General features: G+C 48.8%; 2 protein-coding genes across 11 annotated transcripts in view; both read right to left on the bottom strand.

Annotated features, from left to right (window-relative positions):
- The window catches only part of LOC123767155 (carboxypeptidase N subunit 2), a 187,934-nt gene that overhangs the window by 8,968 nt on the left and 158,497 nt on the right, over positions 1-20,469 (bottom strand). The window contains exon 3 of one of the 10 annotated variants that reach the window (XM_045756695.2): positions 15,330-15,452. The exons of the other annotated variants lie outside the window; for them this stretch is intronic. The gene's annotated coding sequence lies outside the window, so the exon portion shown is untranslated. The remainder of the gene's footprint in view (positions 1-15,329; positions 15,453-20,469) is intronic. 10 annotated transcript variants of the gene reach the window in all.
- On the bottom strand, positions 2,718-9,851 carry LOC123767279 (dynein heavy chain-like). Its single transcript, XM_045756850.2, has 2 exons — positions 9,828-9,851; positions 2,718-3,533 (listed from the first exon to the last, which is right to left on the bottom strand). Exons 1-2 carry the CDS (start codon positions 9,849-9,851, stop codon positions 2,718-2,720), a joined length of 840 nt encoding a protein of 279 aa, XP_045612806.2.

The raw sequence follows: 20,469 nt of genomic DNA, 5'->3' as shown, positions 1-20,469 counted from the left end.
ACATCAGGCTGACCTTTAGATAGGAGAAGGGTTGAACACCATCGTCGTACAGTGTGGCGGCCTGTGTGAGACCGCTCTAGCACTTCCACCCACACTATGGATCCCAATCAAAAAGAATCCCAAACGAAGTGGTTTGCTTGTCCCTGACCCGACGTTAAATTACGAGAAGCAGTTGTAAGAGCTTGACCTGAGAACTGTCATCAATTTTTAATCAGCCTAGATAATGAGAAACATGTCATCGCTCCATCATATTGACTATAACCACCAAAACTACACATCAGAAAGTGAAGACACGACAACTGACTGAAACGTCGTCGTCGACTCATCTTCAAGTGTGTGGTTTGATCATCATATCTTCAGCCACGTTACTGTGACTCATTGTCTGCATCTTACTAGTTCCACAAAACTGGGAGCAACTGGATGCACCGCACCACAACACCACCACACCACACAACACCACACACCACACCACAACACCATACACCACAATACTACACAATACCACACACCACATATCGCATTCGGGGTTCAACAAACAATTTCGTTCTATGGCCTTCATAAAGGCAAGAGAGGGCAATCCCCTTGCCCACATGTAGCAGCTTCCACAAGACAATAATTGTATCCCCCCTCCCCCCCCGTAGTCACCAAAGGATAGTCCCCACGGGTGCCTAGCCACCACAGGATAGTAAATAGTGAATTGTTAACCAGAAAGACTAAATGGACCTTATACTATCTTCAAGTAACATACTGCACTGACTGCTTGCCTTAAGCTTAATTTGTTCTGCAGATCAGTTCAGGGAAACCCAGACCACCAGTGTCCAAGAACAAGGAATGAGCTAAGAAAGTAATATGATGTTGCTTTGCTTTGTTTTTGGGGCAAAACTCTAAGTTTTTTAAGTTTTAAGTTTTTCTTAAAACGCTGCTTTATTTCCCCACTTGCTGAAAGACTATTTTCCATTTTTTGTTGTTGAAGTTGCACTGATTAAGGGCACTCTCGTGGGAGACATATTTACTAATAATGTAAACTATGACGACTATCTTGGTTTTTTTCCCCATCTGCTGTCATGATTTCCAGTGATGATGTCTGTATCCGTGTGTGTGTGTGTGTGTGTGTGTGTGTGTGTGTGTGTGTGTGTGTGTGTGTGTAACCTTCAAAATTCTCAGAGGAATTGACAGAGTAGATAAACTGTTTAACACGGGTGGTACGCGAACAAGGGGACACAGGTGGAGACTGAGTACCCAAATGAGCCACAGGGACGTTAGAAAGAACTTTTTCAGTGTCAGAGTAGTTAACAGATGGAATGCACTAGGAAGTGATGTGGTGGAGGCTCACTCCATACACAGTCTCAAATGTAGATATGATAAACCCTAGCATAGGCTCAGGAACCTGTACACCAGTTGACTGACAGTTGAGAGGCGGGACCAAAGAGCCAGAGCTCAACCCCCGCAAGCACAACTAGCTGAGTACACACTAACGGGGGAAAATACCAGAATCTTAAACTGTTTAGTAAATGCTGAACGCCGGGGGGGGGGGGGAGGGGGGTGCGGCGTTTACGAAGGATTACTCCTATTAATAATTCAATGTGCGCATTTCAGGCAAATTAGTTAATTAAACGAGAAGGTGGAGGGGTAGATTGAGGGGGGGGACAAGGGAGGGGGGAGGGAGGGGGGTAATGGGGGCCGCACCCCCCCAACCCCCCATGGCGACGCGTCAACGCTTGCCTAGTTTAAAATTTACCGGGAATATAATTTTTGCAAATTTGTAACTGAAATTATAAATCATAACGTTGTTATTCTCTTAATCATGGCAATAATAGTTTTATTACTGTACTAATGATAATTATAATAATTACAATAATGTTATTGTAATTGAACAAATCCACAAGGGCCGTGACGAGGATTCGAACCTGCGTCCGGGAGCATCCCAGACACTGCCTTAATCGACTGAGCTAAATCCCCTTGTGGATTTGTTCATTTGATGCATCACGTTAGTGTGATCTCTGTGTGTTATTGTAATTACTGTACCTGGAAAATGATAAAGGAGTGGGAATATAAGAAAGAAATGAATGAATACAAAATTATCAATGAAATGCAATTAAATAAAAACACGAAATGAATCAGACTGAATCACTAATACAAGTCAGGGTTCGTTCACCACTCTCAATACAGCCCGTCCTCCAAACAAAGATCCAAAAGTGATTCCATCCACCCGCCAAACCCCCTGTTTATGAATGAAAAACGATTTATACACAACTCACAACTGTTGACGTTCGAACAGTTCCGGAACAAGTGCTTCACTGACGACTTTGGTTCGAACCACAACGCTGTAAATGCTTCACCCACGTACTACAAATACAAATAATCGCCAACAGAACCTAAACACCTAACCTAACCTATACCTAAAACATTTTAATAATAATAATTCATATACGAAAACAAATCCATTTTTAATACACCATGCTATAATTAATGAATACGTATTAAGAAAAGTGTGGGGGGGGGGGGGACGTCCGCTGCTTTAACGAGCCTAGCTGGCCTGAGGGCTGGCGGGCTCTCAACATTCAGTGTCTCCAGTGGGGAGTGAGGGGGGGGGGGCTCCACAGTCCTCGTTAATAAAAATTAACTCCATACACGAGTCAACATTGTCTTAATTCTTACAAATTCGCTATTATTATTAAATCTTATTAGCGACTTTTAGAGTTTTCAGAAGAACTTCCTCAATATTTCCGGAATGCAGGACTGTACATAAGACATGAAATGGGACATGTAAGTGGGTGAAGCTGTACCTTGTCCTGTACCTCGTACTGTACCTCGTGCTGTACCTCGTGCTGTACCTCGTACTGTACCTCGTGCTGTACCAGGTGCTGTACCTCGTACTGTACCTCGTACTGAACCTCGTACTGTACCAGGTGCTGTACCTCGTACTGTACCTCGTATTGTACCTCGTACTGTACCTCGTATTGTACCTCATACTGTACCTCGTGCTGTACCTCGTGCTGTACCTCGTACTGTACCTCGTGCTGTACCTCGTACTGTACCTCGTGCTGTACCAGGTGCTGTACCTCGTACTGTACCTCGTATTGTACCTCATACTGTACCTCGTACTGTACCTCGTATTGTACCTCATACTGTACCTCGTACTGTACCTCGTGCTGTACCTCGTGCTGTACCAGGTGCTGTACCTCGTACTGTACCTCGTGCTGTACCTCGTACTGTACCTCGTATTGTACCTCATACTGTACCTCGTACTGTACCTCGTATTGTACCTCATACTGTACCTCGTACTGTACCTCGTATTGTACCTCATACTGTACCTCGTACTGTACCTCGTGCTGTACCTCGTACTGTACCTCGTGCTGTACCAGGTGCTGTACCTCGTACTGTACCTCGTGCTGTACCTCGTACTGTACCTCGTGCTGTACCAGGTGCTGTACCTCGTACTGTACCTCGTGCTGTACCAGGTGCTGTACCTCGTACTGTACCTCGTACTGTACCTCGTGCTGTACCTCATACTGTACCTCGTACTGTACCTGCTACCGTAGAGTGTACAGCACCTGGTATTGAGCAGTATTACCACCTCCGGTTATAACCACCCGCGGCGATAATCACTAAATAATCACACACTTAATCCACGATAAAGTCTTACACAACTCATCTATTATATTCCCTCCTGTAATTTACCATAACCAACTATTAGTTTTGTCATTAGCATAATTACTATCATAACAAATGTATCTTTTTCCCCTGGGGTTGATTTGGGTAGATGAGTCGTTGTACGTCCGTGACCAGAGTAGATGAGGTGTTGTACGTCCATGACCAGGGTAGATGAGGTGTTGTACGTCCGTGACCAGGGTAGATGAGGCGTTGTACGTCCGTGACCAGAGTAGATGAGGCACTGTACGTCCGTGACCAGGGTAGATGAGGCGTTGTACGTCGGTGACCAGGGTAGATGAGGCATTGTACGTCCGTGACCAGGGTAGATGAGGCGTTGTACGTCCGTGACCAGGGTAGATGAGGCGTTGTACGTCCGTGACCAGCGTAGATGAGGCGCTGTACGTCCGTGACCAGGGTATATGAGGCGCTGTACGTCCGTGACCAGGGTAGATGAGGCGCTGTACGTCCGTGACCAGGGTAGATGAGGCGCTGTACGTCCGTGACCAGGGTAGATGTTTTGTCCGTGAATAAGGTAGACAAGAATAACTAAAAATTAATACCGTCCAATAAATAATAAAAACCACGGGAGACGAGGAGGGTCATCACCCCCTCCACGCCAAGACGACTGCTCGTCTCAGGAAGGTCGTCTCCTCGTGCTCAAAAACATCCAAGACAACACATGCAAACTCGAAAGCCATCTGCAGGCCGCCCTCCTCCTACCCTGGCGGGTCGCCGGACGTCATGGCGGCGGCCTGATGTGATCTCAGGGCGGCCCGCCTGCCTGCCTGCCTGCCTGCCTGCCTGCCTGCCTGCCTGCCTGCCTGCCTGCTCCTGCCTGCCTGCTCCTGCCACGCGCATGCTAGATATAATGAGACTGACAACGGTCACTCATGCTTAACATGGGATGTAAACAGCGACCTTGGTGTCTACAGCAGGGGGAAAGAGGCGTAGGGGTGGTGTGCATGGTGGTCTGATCAACATGTTGGTGAGGTTTGCTAGTCTGGGCTACAAGTCCTGTATGACTGACTATCCTGCGAGATGGGGAGCTCTTAGCACTGGGTTGCTAGCTCTTGGCACACTGTAACCAGTCATATAGTCTAGGGGTAGCTGCATAAATGTACACATTACATTTATGCAGGTTGGTCGTCTTAGGTCGATGTTTTAGGTCGTCTTCTCTCCACTCCTATTTATCTTATACGTTTGTGTGTGTGTGTGTGTGTGTGTGTGTGTGTGTGTGTGTGTGTGTGTGTGTGTGTGTGTGTGTGTGTGTGTGTGTGTGTGTGTGTGTGTGAGTATAGGAATTGAATTGAATAGAAATTATTCAAAGGGCCAAAACGGGAAGGGCAGCCCTTAGGAGAGAGAGAGCTCCTAGCTAGCCCTCTGCACCGTCCCTGGAGCCCCTCTCCGGGGGGCTACTGCCCCCTCCCCCACAAATTAAACACAAACATACCCCAACCTCTGAATGACTTCGTACACAACCCAACCACCCTCTCATGGTTTAGTTAAGCTCCCGAACCTACTCAACCGAAGATTTAAACCCAAATACTAAAAAAAACAGAGCATCGAATCTTGGGAAGTTGTGTGCGTGTCTGGGACGAGTTTGCCGTTGATTGGAGGCTTGTGTGAGGCGTTGCTATGTATTAGAGCGCTGTGACACATCACTTATGGCGCCAATCTTTCTGCTGTCCGCCCACCCACCCGGGGGAGGGGCCACGGGAGGGGGGGCGGGGAGTGCCACACGCAATCATTCATAATCTCGGTCCATTGAGATTTCCTGCCAGTCTGTTTGTAAACATTGGGAGAGAGTGGCGGTGTGGCCCTAAGGCAGGGAGGTGGTGTGGCCCTGGGGAAGGTCTTAGTGGCCCTGAGGAAGGGAGGTGGTGTGGCCCTGGGGAAGGTCTTAGTGGCCCTGAGGAAGGGAGGTGGTGTGGCCCTGGGAGAGGTCTTAGTGGCCCTGAGGAAGGGAGGTGGTGTGGCCCTGGGGAAGGTCTTAGTGGCCCTGAGGAAGGGAGGTGGTGTGGCCCTGGGAGAGGTATTAGTGGCCCTGAGGAAGGGAGGTGGTGTGGCCCTGGGGAAGGTCTTAGTGGCCCTGAGGAAGGGAGGTGGTGTGGCCCTGGGAGAGGTCTTAGTGGCCCTGAGGCAGGGAGGTGGTGTGGCCCTGGGGAAGGTCTTGGTGGCCCGGCTGGCTGGCTGGTCGACATGGGAGCCGACAGAGGCCAACATTAGATTACTTACAGACCGACGACCTTCCTCGGAAGTTTTAATATGCTACTAAAGTTTTGTCCGACGACACTACACCGAGTCTCCGCTTGTTACGACCACCCTCATGCTGCAGACCAATGAGCTCTGGCTCTTTGGTCCCGCCTCTCAACTCTCAATCAACTGATGTACAGATTCCTGAGCCTACTGGGCTTTGTAAATCAGATTTACATTTGACACATGCTACATATCTTCATATTCACACATACTGTGTGTGCGTGTGTGTGTACTCACCTAATTGTGCTTGCGGGGGTTGAGCTTTGGCTCTTTGGTCCCGCCTCTCAACTGTCAATCAACTGGTGTACAGATTCCTGAGCCTACTGGGCTCTATCATATCTACATTTGAAACTGTGTATGGAGTCAGCCTCCACCACATCACTTCCTAGTGCATTCCATTTATTAACTACTCTGACACTGAAAAAATTCTTTCTAACGTCTCTGTGGCTCATCTGGGTACTAAGTTTCCACCTGTGTCCCCTTGTTCGTGTCCCACCCGTGCTGAAGAGTTTGTCTTTGTCCACCCTGTCAATTCCCCTGAGAATTTTGTAGGTGGTTATCATGTCTCCCCTTACTCTTCTGTTTTCCAGGGATGTGAGGTTCAGCTCCTTTAGCCTTTCCTCGTAGCTCAATCCTCTCAGTTCCGGGACGAGCCTGGTGGCATACCGTGGAATCTTCTCTAACTTTGTCTTGTGTTTAACTAGGTATGGACTCCAGGCTGGAGCTGCATACTCCAGGATTGGTCTTACATAAGAGGTATACAGGGTTCTGAAAGATTCCTTACACAAGTTTCTGAAGGCAGTTCTTATGTTGGCCAGTCTAGCATATGCCGCTGATGATATTCTTTTGATGTGGGCCTCTGGGGACAGGTTCGGTGTGATATCAACCCCCAGATCCTTCTCTCTATTTGATTCTTGCAGGATTTCCCCTCCCAGATGATACCTTGTGTTCAGCCTCCTGCTCCCTTCGCCTAATTTCATCACCTTACACTTTCCAGAGTTGAACTTCAGCAGCCATTTTCTAGACCATTCCTCCAGTTTATCCAGGTCATCCTGTAGTCTCCGTCTATCTTCATCCGTCTTGATTCTTCTCATAATTTTTGCATCATCAGCAAACATCGAGAGGAATGAGTCTATACCCTCTGGAAGATCGTTCACATATATTAGAAACAGGATGGGTCCAAGTACTGAGCCCTGTGGGACTCCGCTGGTGACATCTCGCCACTCTGATGTCTTCCCCCTCACCGTGTGTGGTGAGGGGTGTGTGTGTGTGTGTGTGTGTACTCACCTATTTGTGCTTGCGGGGGTTGAGCTTTGGCTCTTTGGTCCCGCCTCTCAACTGTCAATCAACAGGTAGGTGTGTGTGTGTGTGTGTGTGTGTGTGTGTGTGTGTGTGTGTGTGTGTGTGTGTGTGTGTGTGTGTGTGTGTGTGTGTGTGTGTGTGTGTGTTTGTCCTTGTACAAACACTTTACACCTTACCCCCCCCCCCCCTTTCTGTTTTCAATTATTTGATGTCTCCTGTCGTTTACAATGCGTCTCATAATGTCAGTAAATTGTAAAAAAAAAAAAAGTAAATTTATTCCAATCACTTAAGCGTCGTGTCAAACAGCCTTACTCCTCCCAACTATTGTGATTATGCAGGTTATATTTCATAATAAAAGTATCAGTGATTGGATATTACTAATTAAATTATAAATGCACAGCCATTTTATGAATGAAAGTTTTGCAGGTTTTTTTTAATTATAAATATAAATGCTTATGTTGATGAAAAAAAGAACTTAGTTTATAGTGTATAAGTTTATATTACACATCTTTCTGCATTTACTGCACATCTTTGCGTAAGATGTAGTTAATTATCTTAGCATCCGGGAGAAACAATGGGCAGAGTTTCTTTCACCCTATGCCCCTGTTACCTAGCAGTAAAATAGGTACCTGGGTGTTAGTCAGCTGTCACGGGCTGCTTCCTGGGGGTGGAGGCCTGGTCGAGGACCGGGCCACGGGGAAACACTAAAGCCCCGAAATCATCTCAAGATAACCTCAAGATGATACAAGGCACTCCACATCATTCAAGTTAATACCAAAAATAATGTGCTCTCAATTGAGGTGTGTTGCCGTAGCTCGTCTTGTAATGCCCCCGGCACGTCTACATTCCTAAGTGGTGAGGAAGATTGCTAGCGTCTTGAGGGAAATTAAGTCTGCTGCAATGCAGATGGGGAAACCGGTTGTGCTATTGCAAAGAACCTCATGCATTTTGTGGTATATATGTCGTGGTGGTGGAGTTACCGGCACGAACTGTCATGTGTAGGCGAGACTTCCTGCCTTCCCCTCTCGTCAATCATCAAGATATTCCTCCTGCCTCATTCCCTCACTCCTGCCTCATTCCCTCACTCCTACCCTCATTTCCTCTTCACCCACAGGTTCTCCCCTCACCCTCATTACCTCAACTTTCATCACCCTCTCTACCATCTCCCCCTTACCCACTTCTTTCCCCTCGTTCTCTCTTCCTATACGCTTCTCGACTTCCACTCTTCTCCTATCTCTTCTTTCCCTTCCCCCTTCATTAATTCCTCCCCTCCCACCTCCCTCCTGCCCCTCCCCCACCCCTCTATCATACACATGCAGGGTCATACACGGTGCTCGTGACGTAACATATCGGTAAGACATTACCAGAGGTCAAAAGGTCAGGCGTACGGTGAGGGGTCATTATTTATAAACTATTATCAACTACACTCACACAGCACCGCTCCTGTGCCAGGTAAATCCACTCCGGGCTCACCATAGCCCGTGCTACTTGGAACTTGTTCCGAGTAGCTGAATCTATGACAACAACAACAACATTACACACAGTCTAAGATATAGGAACCCTTCTATGACAAGACCACTACAACTGCTACAACCATGGCTACAGCTACACTACAACTTGGATCTTACCTGAAGAGGCTCTCGAGAGTTCTTCTACTCCCCGAGCCCGGCCTCGACTTGTGATAATTCGGTCTAACAGGCTGTTGCTTGTAGCTGCCTGTAGGCCCCGCCTGCTATCATAACACCTTGTCAGCAAGGCGGACAGCCCGCCTGCTATCACAAGATAGTGTTAGCAAGGACAGCCCGCCTGCTATCATAACATATCACTGACCTGCTGTGCGCATATATATGGCTGCGCAGAAACCATAGCCAACAAACAGTTTAGGAGACGCCGTTCCCTTCCGTTGACAAAACCTCAAATCATTTACAAAAGCCTTTAGTGGCAAAATACGACCATTTAACGAGGTCGCCGGCGTGACCTGATCAAAGAGCGCGCTTGAGGGCAGTGTTCAAGTTCAAGTTCAAGTATGTTTATTGAGATAAGCAATAAATACATCTCAAAGGGATAGAGTAGAGCTTAGGTATTTCTACCCCCCAAGGGCAGTGTTGCAGTGCGTGTGTGTGTGTGGGGGGGGGGGGAGGGGTGAGGGGAGACTGAGGTAAACACACGCCATATACCAACGTGAACCCCAAGATTATTTCTACATAAAGCAGCTCAAGACACTGAACTAAAACCCACACATAAGCCTTCATAAACACCCACACAACTCTTACACATGGCTACGACACCCTCACACACACATGCCTACACATGAACCGTTACCGGAGCCGGTGGCCGAGCGGACAGCACGCTGGACACGTGATCCTGTGGTCCTGGGTTCGATCCTGGGCGCCGGCGAGAAACAATGGGTAGAGTTTTTTGCACCCTATGCCCCTGTTACCTAGCAGTAAATAGGTACCTGGGTGTTAGTCAACTGTCACGGGCTGCTTCCTGAGGATGGAGGCTTGGTCGAGGACCGGGCCGCGGGGACACTAAAGCCCCGAAATCATCTCAAGATAACCTCAAGATAACGCTATATGATATGGCAACCTATCTTATTACCAAGGATAAAATACCTGAAATTCTTGCACTATATCCATATTTCGCTTCCAGTAGATAAACGACATATGAGATAGAACATATGCAAATTTAGGTTGTATTGTTGACATATAAGATAAGGGCAACAGCTGAAATTAAGAGAACGGTGAAAGTGACATCGAACCAGGAAAGACCTGGCCAAGTTCCTCTCGATTTCCTCTCGTGTTGGAATGTTGAGAGGAGCGAGCACATGTGCTGGCAGCTCGGGGTGCCGCAGGTCACCACACTGAATACTTCATACCCAAGATACCCTTCTACAAATCAGGGACATCCAACATCATGGTGACAAGGTAGCCTAGGAAAGGAGGACAGAAGAGCAAGTCAGTGAATCTGTGCGTTGATACAATGAAGTCGCAGCCTACAATTGTACATTATGAACGAAAAGGAGGGAATCAGTCATTGCAAGAATTTGTTTTGGACAAGTACCCATGGAACTCCAGATGGACACACCAGCCTGGCCCCATATACCAGGGACGGGCCCTACACCCTCTACAGGTACACCAGCCTGGCCCCATACACCAGGGGCGGGCCCTACACCCTCTACATGTACACCAGCCTGGCCCCATACACCAGGGACGGGCCCTACACCCTCTACAGGTACACCAGCCTGGCCCCATACACCAGGGACGGGCCCTACACCCTCTACAGGTACACCAGCCTGGCCCCATACACCAGGGTCGGGCCATACACCCTCTACAGGTATACCAGCCTGGCCCCATACACCAGGGACGGGCCCTACACCCTCTACAGGTACACCAGCCTGGCCCCATACACCAGGGACGGGCCCTACACCCTCAACAGGTACACCAGCCTGGCCCCATACACCAGGGACGGGCCCTACACCCTCTACAGGTACACCAGCCTGGCCCCATACACCAGGGACGGGCCCTACACCCTCTACAGGTACACCAGCCTGGCCCCATACACCAGGGACGGGCCCTACACCCTCTACAGGTACACCAGCCTGGCCCCATACACCAGGGACGGGCCCTACACCCTCTACAGGTACACCAGGCTAGCCCCATACACCAGGGACGGGTCCTACACCCCTCTACAGGTACACCAGCCCCTGAAGGGACATCTACCAGCCCTACCAGCCTACGCCAGGGGTCCAGGGACTGGGTGCCACTCCTTATAGATGGCTCTTCCACTCGGCCCAGAGCATTGCTAAACTTGTCTTTATGGTTATCAGTCATTAGGTGGAGATTTATCTTTGCTGGTAAGAGGGAGAGAGATGAGGGACGGGGGGAGGAAATGAGAGATGAGGGACGGGGGAGGAAATGAGAGATGAGGGACGGGGGGTGGAAATGAGAGATGAGATATGAGAGGGAGGTGAGGGACGGGTCTCTAGGCTCGTCTCACCTGTCATGTAAGGATCTGTCACTTAAGCGAGTCATTATAAATCATTATAAATAGGCTTTTTGAGATAGGTTTATTGTTTTGTCTTTGTTGCTGGTGGGCCGACCAGGCGACGTCACTACTTAATGTGACCTCCTCCTAACACACTTCCTTCCTCCTCCTCCCTGTGCTTCCCAGTGGGAGGTGAAGTACATAACGCAGGCTACAGGAGCCAGATTCACGAAAGCACTTACGCAAGAACTTACGAACCTGTACATCTTTTCTCAATCTTTGGCGGCTTTGTTTCCACTTATTAAACAGTTAATGAGCTCCGAAGCACCAGGAGGCTGTTTATAACAATAACAACAATTAAATGGGAAGCTTTCACGCTTGTAAACTGTTTAATAAATGTAACCAAAGCCGTTAAAGATTGAGGAAAGATGTACACGTTCGTAAGTGCTTGCGTGAGTGCTTTCGTGAATGTGGCCCCTGGTCACCACCGAACACGACCACATCAAGTCAACAGTCCACCGTTGTTTACATTAAATAAATGTTACAGATAACTTAAAGATGGAGTTACTCCTCCCTGCCGACAAGGTTACTCCCTCCTGCTAACAAAGATAGATGCCAAGCTATTATTTCCAGCAGAAAGCACGTCTTAGAGCACCCCCCCCCCCCACCACACCCCTCCTCTCCCCTCTTTATCTCATCTAACTCTCTTTCTATTTTCTTCTTCCTCTTCTCATTCTCTCTTCATTAACCGTTCATCTTCTCTACCTCTATCATCCTTCCTTTATTCCCGTCTCCTCCTCCTCCTCTCATGTCTCTACAGTTTTTCCCCACTTCTTATCTTCAGTAGTCGGTCTTCAGGGACCCAGTGCCCCCGCTACCACCCCCTTCCCCCCAGTCCCCCCTCCCCCCACTGCTCACAAAAGCCCTCCACAGCCAAGAATTTACATACAGATTGATCGCTGACCTGTCAGACCGAACATAAATTTCAGTCCATTAAAAGGAGTATGAGGCATTGCGGAGAGAGAGAGAGAGAGAGAGAGAGAGAGAGAGAGAGAGAGAGAGAGAGAGAGAGAGAGAGAGAGAGAGAGAGAGAGAGAGAGAGAGAGAGAGAGAGAGAAAAAAAAAAAGTAATTAATTAAGGAGGACCAGGAGGTGGGGAGGAAATTCTGATAAAAGGACAAGCTTTTATCAATCAGGACAGCGTATGTTCTGATAAAACGGCACACACACACACAAACACATACACACACACACACACACACACACACACACACACACACACACACACACACAAACAACCAGTTGATTGGGAGTACAGAACAGCATAACAATGTACATAAAATGAGGAGGAAAGAGTACACGTACACTAGGAGTGGTGGAGGATCATTACTACAGAGCACCAACAACATATCAACATGCATCAATGACTAACAACCTGTTGATAGTTGGGCCAAGATGCAGGGACACGAGACGAGGAAGCTGCACCCTGAGTATCCACACACTCAAGGGACTAGACCTCACCACAGTGGGGGAAGAGGAGGAATACAGGGACATGATCACGACATATAACATACTAAGGGGAGTTTAATAAGTGGACAAAGGTACAGTGCTCACGCCTAGGAACAGCAGGACGACGGGGACACTACAGGCAAATACCAGACACAACACTTACTAACAAAGCTACAGTTTGAAAACTAAGATAAAGAACGGTTAGAAATCCACTCAAAACACAATCTCAGTTCTAACTATGATAACACAAGCTAAAGAACCGAGTTAGTGACACTAGAGAACGTTTGAGAGGCGAGAGCAAGAGCTGAAACTCGGCCCCCCAGCACACAAGGTAGAGCCCACAGAGCAAGGCCCCGGACGCCCCCCAGCACACAGGGTAGAGCCCACAGAGCAAGGCCCCGGACGCCCCCCAGCACACAGGGTAGAGCCCACAGAGCAAGGCCCCGGACGCCCCCCAGCACACAGGGTAGAGCCCACAGAGCAAGGCCCCGGACGCCCCCCAGCACACAGGGTAGAGCCCACAGAGCAAGGCCCCGGACGCAACACTTCCGCCCACCTCGTTTCTAAAAACAATTGTCGTAAATTACCACAACCCTCAACCCAATGGCCACACCTGGGGTGGGGGGGGAGGGGGAGGGACAGGGAGAGGGTGAGGAAGGGACAGGGAAGGGAGGTGGAGAGGGGTGAGAGGGAGAGAGAGAGAGACAGACAAGGCATCATAAAACAACAATGTTTATTGAAAGTAAAAATGTTTAAATGAGAACTCCATCCCCCCATCCTCCTCCCCTACACCAGTTCCGGAAGACACACACACACACCTGCCTGCTGCAGGTGTTAGACTAGTTAATGACGGACCACTAACACGTGGCTGTCTCCCGCAGGCCGTCCTCCTGTACTACCCACCAGGTGATCCGGACAGATCACCCCCCCCCGTCCACTTATCAGGCCATAACTCTTCACAACCCGAGGATCACATCCCCAGGACAGATACGATCATATCCCACACTAAATACTTTTCATTTGCAATATATAATATTTCATCATATATTCATATGATGGGGTAACATCATATATATTCATACGCATAGGTAACAGGGGGCATAGGGTGAAAGAACCTCTGCCCATTGGCTACTTGCAACTTGGTGTTCCAGGTAGCGAATCTTAAACAAACAACAGCATTAGGTACGTGTGTGTGCTTGGAGTGAACGTGCTACATACACGTTCGCAAACAAAAATAATACTGAACGCCCTGGCCAGACGTGGACACAGGACGTGACATACAGTAGATACAGCTGTATTCAACAGTAATTACAAGTTACAATCTGAAGTGTGAGACGAGTCACCAGTGACGTACAGTGAATCAAGCCACCAGTGACGCAGAAACAGTGAGTCAAGCCAGCAGTGACGCAGAAACAGTGAGTCAAGCCAGCAGTGACGCAGAAACAGTGAGTCAAGCCAGCAGTGACGCAGAAACAGTGAGTCAATCCAGCATTGACGCAGAAACAGTGAGTCAAGCCAGCAGTGACGCACATGGACACAATTAACCATTCAAAGTGAAGCAAGTGTGTGTGTGTCGTGGTGGAGGTTGGAAGCAGCGTGACGCAGGAAGATGAAGCAAGTGTTATTGTCCACTGGTGGAGTGTTTGGCTGCCGCCTGGCCAAACACACGTGTGTTTGTAGCTTCGTCAGCTCACACCACACATAGTGTGTGTGTGTGTGTGTGTGTGTATTCACCTAGTTGTGTTTGCGGGGGTTGAGCTTTGCTCTTTCGGCCCGCCTCTCAACTGTTTACTAACTATTTTTTTTTCCACACCACACACACGTTGCAACCCGTTCTCGCACAAGACAATACATATATGATTTATTGCTTATAGTCACTATTTGGCTTATTAATAAGTACATATGTGGTATATGCCAAGTTATATTATGTTTTCTAGGTATAAACTCTTTCTATAGATTTGCTTAACACCAGTTTGATATTAGGAATTTCCTTTTCACTTTTATTAAACAATAGAGATTTAATACAAAATTTGACAATATCCTGAGTTTCTTTACAATTTATTTAAATATTTTAGTTTTGTTTTATTATTTTTATAAAACTGTAATATCATTATAGGTATAGGTTAAGTACTAATTGTAATTAAGAAGCAATAAGATGCTTATCTTAACATATTAAGAAGGTTAGGTTAGGTCGGTGTTTTCTATGAAGCTTTTCAAGGTTAACTCAAATATTCACAATAAATTAGTATGTCACATATGCACTTATTAATAAGCCAAATATTTACTATGAGCAAGTGCGAGAACGGGTTGCAACCACACATCAGGAAGCAGCCCGTGACAGCTGACTAACTCGCAGGTACCTATTTACTGCTAGGTAACAGGGGCATTCAGGGTGAAAGAAACTTTGGCCATTTGTTTCTGCCTCGTGCGGGAATCGAACCCGCGCCACAGAATTATGAGTCCTGCGCGCTATCCACCAGGCTACCAGGCCCCCTTGTGTGTGTGTGTGTGTGTGTGTGTGTGTGTGTGTGTGTGTGTGTGTGTGTGTGTGTGTGTGTGTGTGTGTGTGTGTGTGTGTGTGTGTGTGTGTGTGTATTTGCTATTTTTACTGTATTACTTACCTAATACACGATGCGTATGTGCAACACACACACATGCCCAAGCATGCACACTTGCCTGGACGTCTGACAGGTGTGTGTGTCTGGGGAGGCTGGCTGTATATTGCTGATGCGGAGGACAAACACCTGTGGAATTATAAACACCTGTGTCAAGATTGTTAGACTAAAAGCTAAACACCTGACTCCACCTAAATGACACGTGAGTACACATGTGCGTGAAGGTGTATTACTGCTACTGCTAATCACTTCCTGAACACTTAACAAGCAGTTTAGACAGATTGAATGTAAAACCAGGCGAGGAGTCACAATAACGTGGCTGAAATATGTTGACCAGACCACACACTAGAAGGTGAAGGGACGACGACGTTTCGCTCCGTCCTGGACCATTCTCAAGTCGATTGTCTTGAGAAAATCAACTGTAGATAAACTGTAGATAAACTGTCTTTATCTACCCCTATCAATTCCTCTGAGAATCTTGTATGTGAATCTATATACAATTCCTGTGGGTTCTGAATGGTAACTACCCTATACACAAGGAAGGGTTCAGCATCCCTCGGGTATGATGACATCTCCCATAACTCATCAAGATGATACATGCAACAGCTAAATTAGTATGCAACCTGAGGTGGGATTGAGAGCCACAAATAGTCCACCAGATGATGTGACACAGGTGTTACCTGTGGCAGGTGGCTGCCGTTACCTGTGGCAGGTGGCTACCGTTACCTGTGGCAGGTGGCTACAGGTGACGGATCTGCCAAGCCCTAAACTCTCCAGAAACAAACTGTGTGAGCAGGAACTGAGTCATAGCCTGTACAGGCCGTTAAGCCTGTACACGAGCGTCAGAAGACTATAGAGCCCCCGTAGGCTCTAAAGAGTCAAACCAACAAAGAGCTGTGGGGCCGCCAGTCACTCTTGACACCCGCGAATATCATGTTACAACAACTGACTTTCCCGCTGTCAATTTATTTTTCCCTTCCGTAATATTTAACCAACAACTAAAATTACTTTCAGCTTCTGTTCGTCTCGGGACGCCCAAGTGCATATTGTTATAGCTTCAGCTACTCGGAACATGTTGCAAGTAGCACGGGCTATGGTGATCCCGTAGTGGACTTACCTGGCACAGGCGCGGGGCTCCGCCCAAGTGCAGAACACTGACTGTTTAGTACCCACATCTAACAGCCTACGGGGGATTGGTGGCCCTTCTGCCTATAGGCCTCCCTGGAGGAGGCCTGGTCGAGGACCGGGCCGCGGGGACGTTGAACCCCGAAATCATAGCAAGATAGGCCCAATCAGCCAATCTGCAATCTACATATTAATTTCCGCCAGATTTTCTAGTTATAATTTAAACAAAGACAATGAAGGGCTCTTGTGTACTCACCTAATTGTGCTTGCGGGGGTTGAGCTCTGGCTCTTTGGTCCCGCCTCTCAACTGTCAATGAACTGGTGTAGAGATTCCTGAGAAATCTGTGAGTGAATATACAATTGTCCTAACATTATTCTGTGTGTGCACATTATTGCGTCTACATTACTGTACGTGTACACTAGTGTGTACACGTGTGTGTATCAAGTGTGTACACGTGTGTGTATCAAGTGTGAACGGTTGTGTGTGTGTATTATTGTGTCCACACAATATACCGGAATAAGGTTAGTTTTGAAACCAGCAACATCATATGGAACTCCGGCGTGATGAGGCTAATCCAGTTCCGTGATGGCACCAGCGACGCTACAACGGCACCTTCGCTGCCACACACCTGTAGCCGTGGCGCTAACACTGCTCAACAAACCCGAGAAGCAGGTGTGGGGGTGACATTGGGGGCGTGGTGGTGACCTTGGAGGTGTGGGGGTGACATTGGGGGCGTGGGGGTGACCTTGGAGGTGTGGGGGTGACCTTGGAGGGCGTGGGGGTGACCTGGGAGGGCGTGGGGGTGACTTGGGGGGCGTGGGGGTGACCTCTCAGGCGTGGGGGTGACTTGGGAGGAGCCTGAGTGACCTTGGGGTCAGGGTGCCTGACCTCCAGCAGGTCAGACGCCAACACAACACAACCATCAACACCTCACAGGCACTCGTCAAGCTGACCAACCTCTAACAACCTGCAGGAGCCGAAATAAGGAGGTATTCAAGACACTGCATACCACCTACATCAGACCAGTCCAAGAGCATGCAGCTCCAGCGCGGAGCACCTACCAGGTAGGCAGGAGTAAGCACAGAGCGGCCACCAAGCTACAGCAGCAAGGATGCCTTGAAACAACCTTTGACAAGCCGTCGGCTTCTTGTCGTCGAGGCCACTAGAGATGGCGACCCTCAGGTAAATTCAGGAGTCATATGCATGGGTAGAAAACCCCTTAAGCGTAAGAGAGCCGGTCGGCCGAGCGGACAGCACGCTGGACTTGTAATCCTGTGGTCCCGGGTTCGATCCCAGGCGCCTGCGAGAAACAATATGCAGAGTTTCTTTCACCCTATGCCCCTGTTACCTAGCAGTAAAATAGGTACCTGGGTGTTAGTCAGCTGTCACGGGCTGCTTCCTGGGGGTGGAGGCCTGGTCGAGGACCGGGCCGCGGGGACACTAAAGCCCCGAAATCATCTCAAGATAACCTCAAGACACTAAAAGCACCCTTGATACACACTTTCACAAAAGCGGCCTTGATAGAAAACATCTAGGTTTGGAGTCCTTTCATCCAGTGGTGGATGAAAGGTGGTGCCACCATCCAAAGGTGGTGCCCAGGAGCTGAAGCCTGATCCTGCAGGCAGGCCGCCCAACACGTCCTGTACACCTACACAAGACAAACACTGCCAAAGAAGCACTTAGGAGGGGACCCGCGCTCTTGTGTAAATAATCCCACAGTGACGTGTATGTAAACACACACACACACACACACACACACACACACACACACACACACACACACACACACACACACACACACACATACACACACACACACACACACACACACACGAGCCACAGAGACATTAGAAAGAACTTTTTCAGTGTCAGAGTAGTTAACAAATAGAATGCATTAGGCAGTGATGTGGTGGAGGCTGACTCCATATACAGTTTCAAGTGTAGATATGATAGAGCCCAGTAGGCTCAGGAACCTGTACACCAGTTGACTGACAGTTGAGAGGCGGGCCCAAAGAGCCAGAGCTCAACCCCCCGGCAAGCACGACTAGCTGAGCACACCATGACTTGAACAATGATGCCTTGTGATGGTGCGAGACGAAGCACCAATCTCTAAAGTGCCACAAGAGAGGGGGGGGGGAAGGTGCCAGCGACTCCTACGGCTCAACAGCACAATTGACACCCAATCCAAAAGAGCATCAGCACGTGTGCACATACCTGGCCACTAGCTGATTACCCCAGCCTCCACACCTGCCTCCACACCCTCAGGGTCAAATGTGAGCACGGGGAGCTCTACTGGGGGGCTCTATTCTCTCTCTGCCTACCTCAACACAGCTCTACAATCACCCCCTACGCCTTCCAGCACTTGGATAGAAACTACAAGATCCTCAGTAGTTTCAAAGCGTTATATGACAAAGAGTGCTGGGAAGACGGGACACCACGAGCGTAGCTCTCATCCTGTAACTACACTTAGGTAATTACACTTAGGTAATTACCTGTCTGCCGTTTATTTCAAACACATTTCCTGTGGTGGTTGAGCAAGCAGGCGGAGAACGTGTCATACATGCAGAGAACAAGTCACAATAACTTAGTGCAAAAATTTACACACTCGCAAAATAAATTGACGACGTTTCGGTCCTTGACGACATGGTTAGGGTCCACGACTACCCGAAACGTCGCCCTACTCACCGAAATAAGCCATGATAAAACAAAATAAAATCAACATTTATCGAATTAGAAAAACAGAAAAACATTCACATTTTTAGTTTCGTGAAATTCACGGATTTTTTCCTGTAGAATGTTTTACCACATACTGACCAGCATCATGTTGCCCGGTGCCTACCACATACTGACCTCCATGTTGCATAGAGCTTAAGACAAATAAAGAGCTTGAAGCTAATATACGGCATTGTGAAGCGAGAGACCTGAGGTGCCCAGCACAAGGGTACACAGAGAGAGAACACCTTCAAGACATATTTTAGTAAGAAAAACATCTTTGGTTAAATTAATTAAGAAGCTATAGGCCCTTAAGGACCCCAGGGGGGGGGGGGAGGAGGGGTATTACGACCTAGTTCAAGGATGATCCAGCGCGGGCCCCAAGCCTCTAGTTGGCCCCCTAATGATGATGGTGATAGTCGTGGTGATTGTGGTGATATTGTGAGATGGTGACGTGAATAAAACAGTGCATGACGGGGGGGGGGGAGATAGTGAGGGGTGAAAAGGCAGGGGGGCGTCGCTCCCTGGGGAGTGGGAGGGAGACCTCATATTCTCTGGGATGGTTCTTATCTGTTCCTTATTACCCACTTCCTCCCTCCCTCTCTCTCTCTCTCTCTCTCTCTCTCTCTCTCTCTCTCTCTCTCTCTCTCTACACACACACACACAACGTGTTCACTACCCGTGCTCACCTGAGGCACGGGAGCTCTACCCGTGCTCACCTGAGGCACGAGAGCACATGCTCCTCCTCTCGTGCACGCTCACCACAGAGGCACAACCTCCCACTGCTCTACCAGCGAACAATGGGACGAAACAGCGGGAGCAGCAACAAGCCCGTGGATCAGATTTATCTTTAAGTAATATTGTCTTGTCAAAACCCGCAATTCCTTTTAAAACAGATCTCTTTTTCTCTCTCTCTCGCTGTCCCTCCCTCCCTCCCTCTACCTCCATCACTCCCTCCCTCCCCCCCTCTACCTCCATCACTCCCTCCCTCCCACCTCACTATCCCCCCCAACAGCGCCATCATTCCTCGTCTTACGCTTCCTCCTGTTTCCATTTTTTGGCGGGAGTGTGGAGGGCGGAGGATGGATGCTGTGTCGAGGGTGTCGAGGCTGTGAGGGCCAGGGCTGGGAGTGCTAGGGATGGGAGTGCCAGGGCTGGGAGTGCCAGGGCTGGGAGGGCCAGGGCTGGGAGTGCCAGGGCTGGGAGGGCCAGGGCTGGGAGTGCCAGGGCTCGGAGGGCCAGGGCTGGGAGGGCCAGGGCTGGGAGGGCCAGGGCTCGGAGGGCCAGGGCTGGGAGGGCCAGGGCTGG

This window comes from Procambarus clarkii, chromosome 53, assembly GCF_040958095.1.
Source record: "Procambarus clarkii isolate CNS0578487 chromosome 53, FALCON_Pclarkii_2.0, whole genome shotgun sequence".
NCBI lineage: Eukaryota > Metazoa > Arthropoda > Malacostraca > Decapoda > Cambaridae > Procambarus > Procambarus clarkii.
This window is presented reverse-complemented; position numbering and strand designations above follow the sequence as displayed.